General features: G+C 42.7%; 1 protein-coding gene across 1 annotated transcript in view; it reads left to right on the top strand.

Annotated features, from left to right (window-relative positions):
• The first annotated feature begins 10,008 nt into the window (after positions 1 to 10,008).
• Positions 10,009 to 19,790, top strand: part of gucy1a1 (guanylate cyclase 1 soluble subunit alpha 1) — a 107,991-nt gene continuing 98,209 nt past the window's right edge. Inside the window, exons 1-4 of the mRNA XM_068034114.1 lie at positions 10,009 to 10,266; positions 13,050 to 13,111; positions 16,071 to 16,130; positions 18,364 to 19,060. Coding sequence (XP_067890215.1) covers positions 10,021 to 10,266; positions 13,050 to 13,111; positions 16,071 to 16,130; positions 18,364 to 19,060 — 1,065 coding nt within the window. The 5' untranslated portion in view covers positions 10,009 to 10,020. The remainder of the gene's footprint in view (positions 10,267 to 13,049; positions 13,112 to 16,070; positions 16,131 to 18,363; positions 19,061 to 19,790) is intronic.

Below are 19,790 nucleotides of genomic sequence, written 5' to 3' on the forward strand. Positions count from 1 at the left end.
GGCAGGAGATCTCGCACTGGTGATATGCCCCTCCTGCGCGATGTGGGAAATCAGGGACGCTTCCAGTGTCCCTGAAGACCATGTCTACAGGAAGTGTATCCATCTCAGCTACTGGCTACCCACATTACGGAGCTGGATCTGCAGGTGGCTTCACTGCGGAGCCCTCCACATGCTGAGATCATTGTGGAAAGCATGTTTAGCGAGGTGGTCCCACCGCAGGCAAATGCTGCAAAGGCAGAAAGGGAATGGGAGACCACCAGGCAGAGTAGAGGAAGGCAGGTAGTGCAGGAGTCCCCTGTGGCCATCCCCCTCTCTAACAGCTATACCGCTTTGGGGGAGATGGCTCGGGGAAAGCAGCAAGAGCCAAGTTCATGGCACCATGCGTGGCTTTGCTGCACAGGAGGGAAGAAAGAAGAGTGGCAGGACTATAGCGATAGGGGATTCAATCGTAAGGGGAACAGACAGGCATTTCGACTGCTGCAAAAGAGACTCCAAGATAGTACGTTGCCTCCCTGGTGCCAGGGTCAAGGATGTCTCTGAGCGGCTGCTGGACATACTGAGGGGGGGGGGGGGGCGAGCAGCCAGTTGTCATGGCACATATCAGTACTAACGACATAGGTAAAAAAAGGGATGAGGTCCTACACGCTGAATATAGGGAGTTAAGACGTAAATTAAAAAATAGGACCTCAAAGGTAGTAATCTCAGGATTACTACCAGTGCCACGTGCTAGCAAGGCAGAAATAGCAAGATATATCAGATGACTATGTGGCTCGAGAAATGGTGTAGGGGGGAGGGATTCAGATCCTTGGGACAATGGGACCGGTTCTGGGGGAGGTGGAACCAGTACAAGCTGGATGGGTTGCATTTGGGCAGGACAGGGACCAATTTCCTTGGGGGGGCATTTGCTAGCGCTGTCGGGGAGGGTTTAAACTATAATGGAAAGGGGATGGGAATCTGAGCAGGGAGACAGAGGAGAGGGAAACAGGATAGAAATGAAAGACAGAAAGGTAAGAAGCAAAAGTGAAAGGCAGAGAAAGTAAGGGCAAGAAACAAATGGGGTTGCAGTGCAAAATAAAACTAAGATGACTAATAATGTTAAAAAGACAAGTCTAAAAGCATTGTGTCTCAATGCACGGAGCATTCGCAATAAGGTAGATGAATTAACAGCACAAATAGATATAAACGGTTATGATATAGTTGCGAAAACGGAGACATGGCTACAGGGTGACCAAGGATGGGAACTGAACATCCAAAAAGGGTATTCAATATTTAGGAAGGACAGGCAAAAAGGGAAAGGAGGTTGGATAGCATTGTCAGTAAAGGACGAAATCAATGCAATAGTGAGGAAGGATATTGGCTTGGAAAATCATGATGTGGAATCTGTATAGGTGGAGCTAAGAAACACCAAGGGGCAGAAAACGTTGGTGTGGGTTGTCTATAGGCCCCCAAACAGTGCTGCAGATGTAAGGGATGGGATTAAACAGGAAATTAGAGATGCATGCAATAAGGGTACAACCATAATCATGGGTGATTTTAATCAGCATACAGATTGGTCAAACCAAATTAGCAATAATACTGTGGAGGAGGATTTCCTGGAGTGTGTACGAACAGGCTATCCTAGACTAGGTTTGTGCAATGAGAACGGATTAATTAACAATCTTGTTGTGTGGGGTTCCTTGGGGTGGAGCGACCATAACATAATAGAATTCTTCATTAAGATGGAGAGTGAAGTAGTTGAATCCGGAACTAGGGTCCTGAATCTAAATAAAGGAAACTACGAAGGTATGAGGTGCGAGTTGGCTATGATAGATAGGGGAATTTTACTAAAAGGGCTGATTGATGGTGGATAGGCAATGGATAATATTTAAAGAACGTGCGCATGAATTACAACAATTATTCATTCCTGTCTGGTACAGAAATAAAACCCGTAAGGTGGCTCAACCGTGGCTTATAAAAGAAATTTGATCCAAAGAGGAGGCATATAAAATTGTCAGAAAAAGCAGCAATCTGCGCCATGAGGAGAGGTTGGATAAACTCGGATTTTTTTCACTGGAACGATGGAGGTGGAGGGGCGACATGATCGAGGTTTAAAAAGTTATAAGTGGCATGGACAGAGTGGACAGAGTCAGAAGCTTTTTCCCAGGGTGGAAGAGTCAGTTACCAGGGCACATAGGTTTAAGGGGCGAGGGGCAAAGTTTAGAGGGGATGTGCGAGGCAAGTTATTTACACAGAGGGTGGTGAGTGCCTGGAAGCAGGTATGATAGCGACGTTTAAGAGGCATCTTGACAAATACACGAAATGGTGGGAATAGAGGGATACGGACCCCGGCAGTGCAGAAGGTTTTAGTTTAGACAGGCATCAAGTTCGGCGCAGGTTTGGAGGGCCGAATGGCCTGTTCCTGTGCTGTACTGTTCTTTGTTCTTTGTCTGAGAATTGGGAGCAGTTTAGAATTCAGCAAAGGAGGACAAAGAGGTTGGTTAAGCGGGGAAAATAGAGTATGAGAGTAAACTTGCAGGGAAAATAAAAACTGACTGGAAAAGCTTCTATAAATATGTGAAGAGAAAAAGATTAGTGAAGACAAATGTAGGGCCCTTACAGTAAGAAACGGGGAAAATTATAATGGGGAACAAAGAAATGGCAGAACAAGTAAACACATACTTTGATTCTGTCTTCACAAACGAAGACACAAGTAACCTCCCAGAAATGTTAGGGAACCAAGGGTCTAATGAGAGGGAGGAACTGAAGGAGATCAGTATTAGTAAAAAAATAGTGCTAGGGAAATTAATGGGGTTAAAGGATGATAAATCCCCAGGGCCTGATAATCTACATCCCAGAGTACGAAAGGGAAGTGGCCCTGGAAATAATGGATGCATTGGTGGTCATCTTCCAAAATTCTATGAACTCTGGAGCAGTTTCTACAGACTGGAGGGTGGCAAATGTAACCCCACTATTTAAAAAAGTAGGGAGATAAAGAACCGGGAATTACAGACCAGTTAGCCTTACATCAGTAGTGGGGAAAATGCTGGAGTCTATTTTAAAGGATGTGATAGCAGAACACCTGGAAAGCATAAATGGGATTGGACAAAGTCAGCATGGGTCTACGAAAGGGAAATCATGCTTAACAAATCTACTGGAGTTTTTTAAGGATGTAATTAGTAGAATAGATAAGGGAGAACCATTGGATGTGGTGTATTTAGATTTCAGAAGGCTTTTGATAAGGTCCCACATAAGAGGTTAGTGTGCAAAATTAAAGCACATGGGTTTGGAGGTAATATACTAGCATGGATTGAGAATTGGTTGACAGACAGGAAACAGAATAGGAATAAATGGGTATTTTTCCAGGTGGCAGGCAGTAACTAGTGGGGTACCGCAGGGATCAGTGCTGGTGCCCCAGCTATTCACAATATATATTAATGACTTGGGTGAGGGAACTAAATGTAACATTTCCAAGTTTGCAGATGATACAAAGTTGGGGGGGAATGTGAGCTGTGAGGAGGATGCAAAGAGGCTCCAATGTGGTTTGGACAAGTTGGGTGAGTGGACAAATGCATGGCAGGTGCAGTTTAATGTGGATAAATGTGAGGCTATCCACTTGGTTGTAAAAACAGAAAGGCAGATTATTATCTGAATGGTGATAGATTGGGAAAGGGGAAGGTGCAACGAGACCTGGATGTCCTTGTACACCAGTCGCTGAAAGCAAGCATTCAGGTGCAGCAAGCAGTTAGGAAGGTAAATGGTATGTTGCCCTTCATTGCAAGAGGATTTGAGTCTTGGCGGGTAGGATTAAGGAAAATCCCAAGGCGTTCTACACTTATGTGAGGAACAACAGGATGGCCAGAGTGAGGGTAGGGCCGATCAGGGATAGTGGAGGGAACTTGTGCCTGGAGTCGGAGGAGGTAGGGGAGGTCCTAAATGAATACTTTGCTTCAGTATTCACTAGTGAGAGGGACCTGGTCGTTTGTGAGGACAGCGTGGAACAGGCTGATATGCTCGAACAGGCTGAGGTTAAGAGGGAGGATGTGCTGGAAATTTTGAATTATATGAGGACAGATAAGTCCCCGGGGCCAGACGGGATATACCCAAGGATATTACGGGAAGGGAGGGAAGAGATTGCTGCGCTTTTTGCGATGATCTTTGTGTCTTCACTGTCCACTGGAGTAGTACCGGATGATTGGAGGGTGGCAAATGTTGTTCCCTTGTTCAAGAAAGGGAATAGGGATAACCCTGGGAATTATAGACCAGTCAGTCTTACGTCGGTAGTGGGCAAATTATTGGAGAGGATTCTGAGAGACAGGATTTATGATTATTTGGAAAAGCATGGTTTGATTAGAGATAGTCAGCATGGCTTTGTGAGGGGCAGGTCATGCCTCACCAGCCTTATTGAATTCTTTGAAGATATGACAAAACACATTGATGAAGGAAGAGCAGTGGATGTGGTGTATATGGATTTTAGCAAGGCGTTTGATAAGGTTCCCCATGATAGTCTCATTCAGAAAGTGAGGAGGCATGGGATACAGGGAAAGTTGGCTGTCTGGATACAAAATTGGCTGGCCCATAGAAGACAGAGGGTGGTAGTCGATGGAAAGTATTCAGCATGGAGCTCGGTGACCAGTGGTGTTCCGCAGGGATCTGTTCTGGGACCTCTGCTCTTTGTGATTTTTATAAATGACTTGGATGAGGAAGTGGAAGGCTGGGTTAGCAAGTTTGCCGATGACACGAAGGTTGCTGGAGTTGTGGATAGTGTGGAAGGCTGTTGTAGGTTGCAACGGGACATTGACAGGATGCGGAGCTGGGCTGAGAAGTGGCAGATGGAGTTCAACCTGGAAAAGTGTGAAGTGATTCATTTTGGAAGGTCGAATTTGAATGCAGAATACAGGCTTAAAGACAGGATTCTTGGTAGTGTGGAGGAACAGAGGGATCTTGGGGTCCATGTCCATAGATCGCTCAAAGTTGCCACCCAAGTTGATCGGGTTGTTAAGAAGACGTATGGTGTGTTGGCTTTCATTAACAGGGGGATTGAGTTTAAGAGCCGCGAGGTTATGCTGCAGCTCTATAAGGCCCTGGTTCGACCACACTTGGAATATTGTGTTCAGTTCTGGTCGCCTCATTATAGGAAGGATGTGGAAGCTTTAGAGAGGGTGCAGAGGAGATTTACCAGGATGCTGCCTGAACTGGAGGGCATGTCTTACGAAGAAAGATTGAGGGAGCTCGGGCTTTTCTCATTGGAGCGAAGAAGGATGAGAGGTGACTTGATAGAGGGGTACAAGATGATGAGAGGCATAGATAGAGTGGATAGCCAGAGACTTTTTCCCAGGGTGGAAAGGGCTATCACCAGGGGGCATAATTTTAAGGTGATTGGAGGAAGGTTTCGGGGAGATGTCAGTTCTTTACACAGAGAGTGGTGGGTGCGTGGAATGCGCTGCCAGCGGTGGTAGTAGAAGCAGATACATTAGGGGCATTTAAGCGACTCTTGGATAGATACATGGACGATAGTAGAATGAAGGGTAGGTAGTTAGTTTGATTTTAGAGTAGGTTAAAGGTTCGGCACAACATCATGGGCCGAAGGGCCTGCACTGTGCTGTACTGTTCTATGTTCTATGTTCTGTGTCACCCAAGACACATGAGTATCCTGAAATTCCCACATGGCACAGGAATTGCAAGCAGCATATCTCAGCTGCCCATCCATGATCTAGTTACTATCCTGTATAAACTATTAATTTTAATTAATGGCTCTAGACCTGCTCTGTGCTAAAACTCAAATTCTTAGTACAAATTCCCTTATTGTATACTTACCCCAATTGAATTTTTATTTGTTAATTTAACAAGTTAAGCTATAAACTTAATACAGTACCTTATTGTTTCCCAGTCCTAGTTTAAACCACTGCCCTAGTTTAAAAAAACCTAATAATAAACAACTAATCACCCACCTGCCGTCCTCTGACATCACTTTGCGTTTTTTGTAAATACACTGATTAGGTCTGCACTATTCCTAACTCTCTCTCTCTTTTATTCATGTTGCTGCTGCTGCTGCCTGATTAGATCCATGCATGATTGTATAAAACAACTGTTTCTTATAGGGAGTTTCAGAATTTTGACCCAACCGCAGTGAATTAGTGGGGATATAGTTCCAGTCAGAATGCTGTGTGACTTGAAGGGGAACTTGCAGGTGGGAGTGTTCCCATGTGTTTGATGCCCTTGTTCTTCTGGGTGGTAGAGGTTGTGGGCTTGGAAGGTGCTGTCAAAGGAGCCTTGGCAAGTTGCTGCAGTGCATCTTGAGGATGGTACACACTGCAGCCACCATGGAGGGAGTGAATGTTTCAAGTGGTGGTGGGGTGCCAATCAAGCTGGCTGATTTGCCTTGAATGGCCTCAAACTCCTTGAATGTTGTTGGAGCTGCACTCATCCAGGCATGTGTGGAGTATTCCATCACACTCCTGACTTGTGCCTTGTGGACAGGCTTTCGGGAGTTAGAAGATGAGTTAGTCATGACCGAATTTCCAACTCTAACCTGCTTCTGTAGTCCCAGTATTTATACGGTTGGCCCGGTTAAGTTTCCGATCAATAATGACCCCCAGGATGTTGACGGCAGGGTATTCAGTGATGGCAATGCTGTTGAATGTCAAGGGAGATGGTTAGATTCTCTTTTGATGGGGAAGGTCATTGCCTGGCAGTTGTGTGGCGTGAATGTTACTTGCCACTTATCAGTCCAAGTCTGAATGTTGCCCATGTCTTGCTGCATGCAGGCACACACTGCTTCAGAATCTGAGGGGTTGCAAATGGAATTGGTCACTGTGCAATCAGCAGCAAACATCCCCTCTTTTGACCCCATAATGGAAGGAAGATCATTGAAGATGTTTGGGCCTAGGACACTACCCTGAGGAACTCCTGCAACAATGTCCTGGAGCTAAGGTGTTTGGCTTCCAGCAACCACAACCATCTTCCTTTGTTTTAGGTATGACTCCAACCACTGGACAGCTTCCCCCCTCTTTCTCATTGACTTTAATCTTACTAGCACCCCTTGGTGCCACACTCGGTCAAAAGCTGCCTTGATGTCAAGGGCAGTCACTCACACTTCACCTCTGAAATTCAGCTCTTTAATCCATAGCTGTAATGAGGTCTGGAGTTGAGTGGTCCTGATGGAATTCAAACTAAGCATCGGTGAGCAGATTACTGCTGAGTAAGTGCCCCTAGATAGTACTGTCGATGACACCTTCCTTTACTTTGCTTATAATTGAGAGTAGACTGATGGGGATATAATTGGCCAGACTGGATTTGCCTTGCTTTTTGTGGACAGGACATACCTGGGCACTTTTCTACTTTGTCAGACAGATGTTAGTGTTGTAGTGCCCTGGAACAGCTTCGCTTGGGGCATGGCTGGTTCTGGAACACAAGTCTTCAGCTGGAAAGTTGTTGGGGCCCATAGCATGGCACTGTTATCACGTGGAGTGAATTGAATTGAATTGGCTGAAGACTGGCATCTGTAATGATGAAGACCTAAAGAGGAGGCCAAGGTGGATCATCCACTCAGCGCTTCCAGCTGAAGATGGTTGCAAATGCTTCAGCCTTGACTTTTGCACTGATGTGCTGGCTCCACCATAATCGAGGATGGGAATATTTGTTGTGCTCCCTCTTCTCATGATTTTGTTGTAATATTTTTCTTCCTTTAACAAAAGCATTACTTCACAGTTTATTTTCCAAGCAACTCTTTAGCTTCACTTTAATGTCACTGGATGAATCTTTTCAAAGAATATTTTTTTTGTTCAACGAGAGGGTGGAGGGACTTTAATTTTGTCTGTTTTCTGCATTTGTATTATTTTTGTGTACGTTTATTATTTTATTTCTTGCTAAATTCTGCAAAGCATATTCTTAGGTGATGTTTTTCTTCTGTTGCATAATACTGTATTATATGTGATGATACTCTATTCCTTATGTAATGATGCATGTGAAACAACACCATGGTAGATTAACTAGGAATGGTAAATGACCCAGTAGGTAAAGGCCTGCTACCTGACCCGAACCCGACGGGACCCGACGACGTGTCGGGTCGGGTCGGGTCGGGCCCATCTTTCGGGGCCAGCTTTCGGGCTTGGGTCAGGTCGGGCCAAGTCCAGGTCGGGCCGGGTCAGGTCGGGCTGGACACACACGGTAAGTGCTCTGCTGGTAAGTATTGAAATTTTAAAAACCTTACCTGAGCTGGGAGTCCGGGACGAAACTGAGTCTGTGCAGTGAGCGAGTGATGTCACTGTGATGTCATCGCACATGCACTGCAGCTTCTTGCAGGTTCCGTGCCAGCAAGTTAAGTAAAGGGATGGTCGGGTCGGACTCGGGTCGGATTGAGTAATGGTGGGTTCAGGTCAGGTTGGGCTCGGGGCAAAATCGGAGGGACTCGGGTGGCGTCAGGTTTGGGTCTGCTGTCGTTCGGTTGGTGTCGGGTTCTTTTTCCGACCTAAAGCAGGCCTCTACCACTAGGTCCGGCAAAATCTGTGGAGAGAAAAACAAAATTGACATTTCAGGTCTAAGTGATCTTTCATCAGAACTGGCAAAAGTTAGAATGGTTGGAAATGGTTAGAATTGGTTTTGAGCAAGTGAAAATGGGGGAGGAGGGAAGAAGAACAAAAGCGAAGGTCTGTGTCGAAAGATGCTCACAATGTGGTCTCCTACATTGGGGAGACTAAATGCAAACTTGGTGACCACTTTGCGGAACACCTCCATTCACTTCGCAAGCAGGACTCCCAGTTTCCTGTCGCTTGTCATATCAATTCTCCACCTTGCTCCCATTGTGATCTTTCTGTCCTTGGCCTGCTGCAGTGTTCCAATGAAGCTCAATGCAAACTCGAGGAACAGCACCTCATCTTCCGACTGGGCACTTTACAGCCTTCCCAACTCAACATTGAGTTCAATAATTCTAGATCATAACCTCTGCCCCCTTTTTTTCATTTTTTAGTGTTTTTTTTTTGCTGGTTCTTTTTTTTCCACCATCCCTTGTTACTCTTTACTTTGTGTTCAGAGGGCTGCTATCTTATCATTTACACGTCATCCAGACACATCGTTTCTTTCTTTACTTGTCCCATTCATACCTGCTTAGGCTTTGTACCCTGAAACCTTTTGTCGCTTAATCTCTCCTACCCTCCACCCTGTCACTTGCTCAAAACCTATTACATTTCAAACTTTTCCAATTCGGATGGACGGTCACAGACCTGAAACATTAACTCTGTTTCTCTTCACAGATGCTGCCTGACCTGCTGAGTATTTCCAGAATTTTTCCTTTTTGTTTCAGCATCCACAGTATTTTGCTCTTGTGTTGTGATAGTAAATGGCCATCCCACTTAAATGATATGTTAAAAACTTTTCATAACAAGTGCCAAGCTATCGTTGTGATAGAATCATAGAATGGACACTGCAATTTTAATTGCTAGCTGATTCTCACCAGTCTACAGATTTGACAGTGTGGTGTTTCTTTACCAAATTCGACATCGGGCTCCGCCCAAAAATTATCCAATAACTGTTTACCATTAGTCCTGGAGGATCTTGTAAGATTCTGTAATAAATCATATTCGACTTCAATGTTTATTTGCATATTTTGCAAAAGTATTTTCTGGGCGATTGAACTCGAACGCTCTATGGGATAAACGGGAGGTGGACGAACTGTGTTGCTTGTTCCAAATGTCAGGGGACTCCGATTGGTTGAAGATTGCTTGTAAACAGTAGCTTGTCTTTTTGCTGCTAGAGTACCTCAGGAAGCAGCAGTTTAACCAGTACCACGTCTTCTCTCGCTGTGCAGGCAGAAGACACAAAAATTCGAATCGTGGCTCACAGATTTGGTACATAAACGTTCCATACCACCACATGCTTTAGGAATATTGCAATGCCAACGATGGCCAACTGTCTTTAAAAAGGCTGTATAGCGTTCTGGTTAGTGACCAATGGAATCTTCACAAAGTCTTCATGCCGAGGAATGAGAGAGAGAGAGAGAGAGTGGAAAGGAACAGTCGGCCTGAAAGCAAAATTGGCAGCTTAAATATGTTCAGTGATAAAGTGGCTGAGCTGAAGAGCTCCACCGAGTGCTCGCTGGCCAGCAGCCCAGTCGGCAGGAGGAGCAGAGATCTGGAGCCAGGGCTGTATGCAGAGAACAGTGTCTGTCAGGAAAGCGCTTTTTGCGGACAGGGTGCTGACTTTCTCCTGAGTCCGGCCAGTGCAAAAAGCAGCAGGAGAAAGAGCAGCCTACACACACTGGGGGCCAGTATCCGCAAACTCATCTGCCCTGAGGTAACGGTTAATCTTCTGAAATATTAGGCTGAGAAAAGTCACCAGGCGTGGCGTTTCATATATAATATTGCAACTTTTCAGGTCATTTGCTTCATGATAATCACAGCGCGCGGATTTGAGAGAAATTAAGTGAGCTGTGATCGGAAAGAACTCCCGACCTCGCGTGGTCTTCTCCTTGTACACAACGATCAGTGCTTTAGAGCAAGAACGCAACTGGGGAGACCCGAAGCTTTGCTCAAAGGTTTCCACACTTTCTCCAACTTATCTGGATAGTGCTTTTTAACCGGCCAATGTAGACATTCCACGGCAGCAATTCTAACTGATCCCAAGTAAAAAAAAGTTTAGCGTCTTAAATTGATTTTGCGAAAGTTCTGTTAAGGGTAGGGATGCCGTTACTTTGATGACGAGCTATATAACTTCTGTACAAGAATAAAAACATTTAACATCCATTAAAATGCATGGTTCGTTCTTTCTTCTATGTTGTCCCCCCGCCGCCGCCCCCTCATAGCTTTAGAACACTTTTAAGGATCTGCTTCCGAGCTTTTTGAGGTTGTATACATCTTAATGTGCTGAATCCGTCTGACATCGCAGTCGAAACTGTGTTGTCATGCAAGTAAGGGTCACTGCACTCAACACTTGCCCCCACCTGCCAAAAATGAGGCACATTAATTTTGTCATGAACGTTGATTTTAAAATGTTGCTGGAGTGAGGAAACGACTTGTTAAACAGATTAGCCATGGCTGGAAAATACATATTAACAGACAGAGCTTGGAAGGACAAAGGACCCTGACACATTCAACCCACAATGGACCTTGATCACCAGGTATTGTGTGAAAGAGGAGCACTCCAGGGTCTGCCAAGGTGATACAAACCAGGACTGGTTAGACCAGCTGTTCACATGACTAACTGGCTGTTCCAGGGTCTTTTGAACTAGCCACAGAGAGTTTGAACTGGGAAAGACTGCTCCTATCTCTGTCTCACAGGCCTCTGAATCCAGTGAAGACACATGAACCCCAAGAGAGAAAATTCTCCTACAGCAAACAAGGTTTAATAAGAATACTGGGCCCTAACGAAAAGTAAGATCTATCTACAATCTAGGACTCTACAGTGTGCTCAAAGAACAAAAACTCTTCAGATATTGCCTCAAACTTTTCTACTTTTCTTTTCTCTGCTCCTTTCTGTCTCTATTTGCATGTGTATATTGCGTATGCATGTTAGCTTGGGCACATTGTGTTTCCATAGGTGTTAACCGAATTAGAGTTTAAGACATTTTAACCCTTTCTTTAAACCTAAAAAACCTGGCTGTGCTGGTTTCTTTGCCTTATAATTGGAAAGCGGTGAACAAGGATTCACCAAGGGGGAGCTAAAACACGGTGTGTTTAACCCTGTTGCGGTAAGATCAAGTGAAAGCTGAGAGGGACCCCTGGATCCCTTTCTCACCTGGTCATAACAGTTGCCATTAATAGAAACAGCTCCGAAGTCGCCTCGATAAGTACTTACATGGTGATAAAATAAATCCCAACTAATAGGAGTAGAATTTAATCTTAGAAATCAAAATGGTGTTAATTTTTTAAAAAATCAGATTCCTTTACATAAATCTGGTATAGTAAGCGTTGGGCGCAGTGACCCTTACTGAATGAAATGACAGGCATGGCGATTTCGAACTAAAGTACTAAAATGCAAATTGACATTCACACCTCCATCTGGTTTAGTCACTTAATGGCTCAGATTTAGGGCGGCACAGTGGCGCAGTGGTTAGCACTGCAGCCTCACAGCTCCAGGGACCCGGGTTCGATTCTGGGTACTGCCTGTGTGGAGTTTGCAAGTTCTCCCTGTGTCTGCGTGGGTTTTCTCCGGTTGCTCCGGTTTCCTCCCACAAGCCAAAAGACTTGCAGGTTGATAGGTAAATTGGCCATTAGAAATTGCCCCTAGTATAGGTAGGTGGTAGGGAAAATATAGGGACAGGTGGGGATGTGGTAGGAATATGGGATTAGTGTAGGATTAGTATAAATGGGTGGTTGATGGTCGGCACAGACTCGGTGGGCCGAAGGGCCTGTTTCAGTGCTGTATCTCTAATCTAAAATCTAATCTAATTTTGTAATAATAATGGTGAAACTATCAGCATTCACCCTCATTGCTCCTCTGAAACTGACAGCAACTTCTGGAGTCGACACAACCAGAAATCCTGTTGCTGCCCGTGATTCTATGCCTCCAAACAATGTGTGCTGTTGAAGACTGCAATCAAATAGAAATTACTGGCGTGCCGAAAACTTGCCCTTTTAAGCTATTAGTCCTGCTATAAAAACTGCAGATAAAGTTACACCTTGTTGAATGAGTTTTTAATGATGAAAAGTTCATGATTATTGCTCAATGTACCTGAAAAAACTAATTTTGTATTTGTGGAATGTCAAATTTTTCCATTATGATAAAAACATTTAACAGTTTTAAAATTTTAAGAGTGTTTATGATATTTCAGTTTCTACCTTAATCTCGTGCATGTTCCAATCATTTATTTTACTCTCTGTAAAACTTTAATTCTAAAGTGGAAAATGCAGTGGTTTTTATTTCCTGGTTTTCTGTCAGTGAGAATAATTCAATGCAATTGGCTGCTTATCATGATTAGGACATAATTGTTGCTGGGTGCCTGACACCCTTGACTTGGTGCTCAAATCAAACTCTTGTCAGGAAAGGGGAGATCTTTGAGGCCAACTATGTCTATGCCTAAGAAATACAATTAGTTCCAGTGTGACAATTAGTAACATGTGCTTTATTTTTATCTACAGTTTCACAGATTGCACCTTGCATTACAGAGAACTGTGGAAAAATATACAGAAAAGGAGAAAAGGTACATTTTGAATAATGATGGATCCACTCCTGAAACATTAACTGGTATGTTCTCTCCACAGATGTAGACTGACCGAATAAATGGTCCAACATTTATGTTTTGTTCCTGTTTCAAATTTCCAGCACTTACAATGTTTGTGCATTTTGTAAATTGTAAAGCTCTTTCAATAAACTACACAATGGGGTTTCCTTCAGGACTTCATTCATGCAATTTACAGATTTAGTGTGAGTAATATTAAGTTAAACTTGGCATTTCGCTGTATAGGAAAGTCTAAATGCATTTCACCAACACATCAACTGCCCACGTGCTGTGATTGAAAGCTGGCGTGGAGAATGTCACAGCATACGCTGTTCATCAGAATTTTTCTAACATCCTTCAGTTTGCAAATTTTTTGTGCCATTACTTGCCGGAAGTGCAACTTTCTAATGGCATGGCAAGGGCAACAGGGCATCTGTTAACAGCCAAAGTGTATCACATTATGTGATTTAAGGTTTGAGAAAGGAACAATGAAAAGTAAGAGTGTGTTAGAGTCAAATAAGGTACAGAAAGAGAGGGGGAAAACATTGTATGAAGGGAGAGAGAGAAGAGACAAAAGAAAAGTAACAAAAAGATACAAACATTTAAAACTTGACTTTTTAAAATCTCTAGTAACAACTGACTATATGAAGGAATGAGATTTAAAACTTTAAATTGTTCCTGTTCTTGGCAAGGGAAGTTGATAGGCATTGCATTTCCATCCTTGGGAGGAGAGGTTGGTTGGCATTGCATTAACAATTATCACGTTAAAAAGGTATGTGCACTCTTAATTACTAAACTTAACTTTCTTTGCGAGTTTAATGATCAATTAATGTGCAAATCCAGCAAGTACTTAAAAATAGCCAGCTAGGGTGAGATATTATGTGTGCAAAGCAAATGGCAGATTTATGTACATCAACCAACAAGTTCTGTATATTCACAGCACATGGTGTATCTTTTCATCCCCTGAAAATGCTGACTGATATTAATAACATTAATAACAGCAATTATCACTTAACGCACCATTATTTTTCTAGCACGATCTATCCAAATATCCCTAATTCTATCCGTTCACATTAGCTATACCATGAATTACTTCAGTATAACAGGTTCGTTAATTGAGGCAAATTGAACCAAGAATTACTGGGTGTGGCAGTGGATTCTTCATTCAGTCTGAGATCGTGGTGAACATTTGAAAATTACGTCATAGATTTGTAAATTTACATTAACTTTTCTGCTGATCCCATTTTCTATTCTTATTGTGAGCTCCATTCAGTATATTTCATTTATAAGTAGTTTAATTCTAGAAAATAGTAAAAAAAAAGATTTATTGTTTGTGGTGCATGTATTAGCAGAAGATAAGATTACTGTTTTTGCCATTTGGAAATGTATATCCATGTTTATCAATATCACATAATTTAAAATACATTATTTTAGCAAATCTGGAAATAATCTATATAATTTAAGGACTGCTAGTTAGGCCACTGACTGCCTGATACAAATGAGTGAAGCACTCACTCCACCCAATCTTATCTCAAAATTGCAATCGAAGTCCTATATACATCACAGGACTTTGATTTTGCATATTACATGTGTCTTTCTGCCTGAAACAGACGGGCGCTGTGGCTACCGATCTCTGGGTCCTCCTTAAGATGGTGGCAGCTGGAAAACCACTGTAAACAGAGCTGTAAGTGACCCAACAAAATATCAGACCACGGGCCCTAAGCTGGAGAGGAGAATCTCATGGCATATGCTGTTAGTCAGACTTCTTCCAGCACCCTTCAGCTGACACATTTTTGCCCATTACTTGTTGCCTTGTACATATACAGTTAAGTCAAGAAGTGCAAATTAGAAAAGATCAATTAATTTCCAAAGTGGATGCGCAAATAGGAAAAATGGAACATTTTCCATGCAAAAGTTTTATCATGTAATTGTTAGCTATTTGTCTGCAGGTTATCGGTTCAATCTGTTTTCATGTTGCTATTTCTATTTTTTGAGGAGAAATACCAAAGCCTCTAAAATTAACTTTGAAAATTAAAATCTGCCTTAATGCGTGGAACATTCGCAATAAAGTGGATGAATTAATCGCGCAAATAGATCTAAACGGGTATGATATAGTCGGGATTACAAAGACATGGCTGCAGGGTGATCAGGGATGGGAAATGAGCATCCGGGGTATTCATATTTAGGAAGGACAGACAAAAAGTAAAAGGTGGTGGAGTTGCATTGCTGGTGAAAGAGGAGATTAACGCAATAGTGAGGAAGGATATTAGCTCTGACGATGTGGAATCTGTATGAGTAGAGCTGAGAAACACTATGGGGCAAAAACTTTAGTGGGAGTTGCATATAGACCCCCAAACTGTAGTGGTGATGTTGGGAATGGCATTAAACAAGAAATTAGAGATGCATGCGATAAAGGAACATCTGTAATTATGGGTGACTTTAATCTGTATATAAATTGGGCAACCAGTCACAATACCGTAGAGGAGGAATTCATGGAGTGTATATGGGATGGTCTTCTGGACCAATATGTTGAGGAACCAACTACAGAACAGGCCATCCAGACTGGGTATTGTGTAATGAGAGAGGAATAATTGACAATCTAATGGTGCGAGACCCCTTGGGGATAAGCAACCATATATGATAGAATTCTTCATCAAGATGGAGAGTGACGTAGATGATTTTGAGACGAGGGTCCTGAATTGTAATAAAGGAAACTACGCAGGTGTGAGGCGCGAGTTGGCTTTGATCGATTGTGAAATGTTACTTCAAGGGATGACGGTGGATAGGCAATGGCAAATATTCAAACAGAGCATGGATGAATTGCAATGATTGTTTTTTCCTGTTTGGCGCAAAAGTAAAATGGGAAAGGTAGCCAAACCATGACTAAAAAGGATATTAGAGATAGCATTAGATCCAAGGAAGAGGCATACAAATTCGCCAGAAAAAACAACAGACCTGAGGATTGGGAGAAGTTTAGAATTCAGCAAAGGATGACCAAGGGATTGATTAAGAAGGGGAAAATAGAGTACGAGAGTAAGCTTGCGGGGAACATAAAAACTGATTGTATAACTTTCTATAGGTGTGTAAAGAGAAAAAGGTGAAGACAAATGTAGGTCCCTTACAGTCAGAAACAGGGGAATTTATTATGGGGAACAAAGAAATGGCTGACCAACTAAATGCATACTTTGGTTCTGTCTTCACAAAGGAGGACACAAATATCATACCAGAAATGTTGGGGAACACAGGGTGTAGTGAGAGGGAGGAACTGAAGTAAGTCAGCATGAGTAGAGAAATGATGTTGGGGAAATTGATGGGATTGAAGGCCGATAAATCCCCAGGGCCTGATAATCTACATCCCAGAGTACTTAAGGAAGTGGCCCTAGAAATAGTGGATGCATTGGTGGTCATCTTCCAAGATTCTATAGACTCTGGAACAGTTCCTACAGATTGAAGGGTAGCTAATGTAACCTCACTATTTAAAAAGGGAAGTAGAGAGAAAACAGGGAATTATAGACCAGTCAGCCTGATGTCAGTAGTGAGGAAAATTCTAGAGTCCATTATCAAAGATTTTATAGCACAGCACTTGGAGAACTGTGGTAGAATCGGACAGAGTCAGCATGGATTTACAAAAGGTAAGTAATGCTTGACAAATCTACTAGAATTCTTCGAGGATGTAACTAGTAGAGTTGATGAGGGGGAGCCAGTGGATGGGGTTTATGTGGACTTTCAGAAGGCTTTTGCCAAAGAGCCACATAAGAGATTAGCGTGTAAAATTAAAGCGCATGGGATTGGGGGTAATGTATTGCGATGGATAGAAAATTAATTGGCAGAGAGGAAACAAAGAGAAGGAATAAACGGGTCTTTTTCCGAATGTCAGGCAGTGACTAATGGGGTACCCAGGGATCGGTGCTAGGACCCCAGCTATTCACAATACATATTAATGATTTAGATGAGGGAACTAAATGTAATATCTCCAAATTTGCAGATGACACAAAACTGGGTGGGAGGGTCAGTTGTGAGGACGATGCAGAGAGGCTTCAGGGTGATTTGGAGAAATTGAGTGAGTGGGCAAATGCATGGCAGATGCAGTATAATGTGGATAAATGTGAGGTTATCCACTTTGGTAGCAAAAACAGGAAGGCAGATTATTATCTGAACAGCTATAAACTGAGAGGGGGGAATATGCAGCGAGACCTGGGTGTTCTCGTACACCAGTCACTGAAGGTAAGCATGCAGGTGCAACAGGCAGTAAAAAAGGCAAATGGTATGTTGGACTTCATAGCGAGAGGATTCGAGTACAGGAGCAGGGATGTCTTGCTACAATTATATAGGGCCTTAGTGAGGCTACACCTAGAATATTGTCTGCAGTTTTGGTCTCCTTATCTGAGGAAGGATGTTCTTGCTATAGAGGGAGTGCAGCAAAGGTTGACCAGACTGATTCCTGGGATGGCAGGACTGACGTATGAGGAGAGATTGAGTCGGTTAGGATTATATTCGCTGGAGTTCAGAAGAGTGAGGGGGATCTCATAGAAACCTATAAGATTCTAACAGGACTTGACAGGGTAGATGCAGGAAGGATGTTCCCGATGGTGGGGGAGTCCAGAACCAGGGGTCATAATTTAGATACGGGGTAAACTTTTCAGGACTGAGATGAGGAGAAATTTCTTCACCCAGAGTGGTGAGCCTGTGGAATTCGCTACTACAGAAATCAGTTGAGGCCAAAACATTGTATGTTTTCAAGAAGGAGTTAGATATAGCTCTTGGGGTGAAAGGGATCATAGGATATGGAGGGAAAGCTGGAACAGGTTACTGAGTTGGATGATCAGCCATGAGCATAATGAATGGCGGAGCAGGTTCGAAGGGCCGAATGGCCTACTCCTACTCCTATTTTCTCTGTTTCTCTGTTTATATTACAGACTTATTTTACCGTGAGGGTTAAAAGGAAAACTAGCTTCATATCGACATTCAATTTTTAATGCTTTATGATCAAAGCAGAGCTATACTTCACCTCAATCTCATTACCTATCTGTGTTATTTCCTTTGCAGTGTTGCCCCTGGCAATTCTGAAAGTCTGTGTGGCCGGTGTTTGGAAAAGGAGAATGCTGAAGGTTTTGCACAAATTCTCAGTGCATATTCTAGTGACTTGGGTAATGATATCCAATTTTCAATTTTGTATTGTTGAACTTTACTCAATTATTTTTCAAAATAATAATAATGTATTTGGTCTTAACCACAGGTCTTAAAAAGGAGCTGCTTCGTGACTCAGTTGGGGAGGAACTCTTCAAAATTTGTTTCGAAGAAGATGAGCAAATCCTCAGGTTGGTTAGTGCAACACTTAAAGACTTCTTAAACAGTTTTAATGCTCTCCTGAAATATGAGCAGGTTGGGCAACAAGACTGTATACAAGAATCATCTATTCTTTGCCTTGATCAAAATACTGGGACTTTGAAAGTTTATTGCTTCTTCCCAAATGAAATTACTGGATTTATACTTCCTGGCCTGATTAAGGCAGCTGCCCAAATGTTATATGAAATTGAGATGAGAGTTGAGTTGGTGGAGAATTACATGGAGGATCGAGTCTTTCAGAACTGTCCTTACCTCTTGTACTTTGTTACTCACAAAAAGGAAAAACCTAACATTCATGTGCCACTGAACATTTCTTCAGCAGCAGCCAATGTCTCTATGCCTATATTCTGCAAAACTTTCCCATTTCATTTCTTTTTTGATGAAGGAATGTCATTGCTGCAAATTGGAGATGGTCTGAGAAGACACCTGAACAAAAGAGACTGTCAAATAATACCCAACTTTAATGAGCATTTTCAGATTATTACCCCTCCTGTCAGTAGCTCATTTGGTGGTATACTGTCCATGTTAAACACACAATTTATTATAAGAATAAAACAAGACCACACTACGGAGGGGCGACAAAAGGTGAGATGTTCATTATTTCAAACTGTAACATAACAGTCTTTTCCCTCTCATAGTTGATCATGATCCACATATTTGCAATAATGATTTGTATTTGGGTTGAGCTGCAAAAGATTCCCTTTTCTCAAAAGTTGTTTTTCCTCTATCAGTTTAAAATTCAATTATGTCCATATGTTGGACTTTTAAGGTACAATTTACTTTTATTCATAACTACAGTTTTACTCCAAGGGTCTGGGTTAGGGAAGTACAATTATTCCAAGTGGAGTTATAAGCTGCAAAACTTGGCTCTTTATTGCCAGTATTTTTTTTGCTGTGGGTGCTGATTTTGAAGAAAAATTGTGTCGGCACTGCTTTTGCTCACTTTCAGCATGAAACGTGCTGAAAGTCATCTCGTAGAGGATGTTAGCACAGGCAGTATGTGTATTTGCCAGAAGTTTGCAGAGTAGGCAGATTGTGACATCAGCCAGTGTCTAACACTGATTAAATGTGCAACCTGCCATTTTCAAACTCGTCACTCTAGTTAACACCCTCTCTTAAACACGCAGAACTGAACATGTGCTCAGCAGCACAAGGGACCCCACCCAGTCATGGGGGCTTTAGTACAGATCCCCGTTGGGCTGCAGCATCAGAGGTAGATGGACAGCAAAGATGACAAGCTGCTTACACAGGAGGAGGAGGAGTGGGAGGAGAGTTCTCTACAGGAGGCTTTACCCACTTAAGATCTTCCAAGAGC

This window comes from Heterodontus francisci, chromosome 1 (genome assembly GCF_036365525.1).
Source record: "Heterodontus francisci isolate sHetFra1 chromosome 1, sHetFra1.hap1, whole genome shotgun sequence".
NCBI lineage: Eukaryota > Metazoa > Chordata > Chondrichthyes > Heterodontiformes > Heterodontidae > Heterodontus > Heterodontus francisci.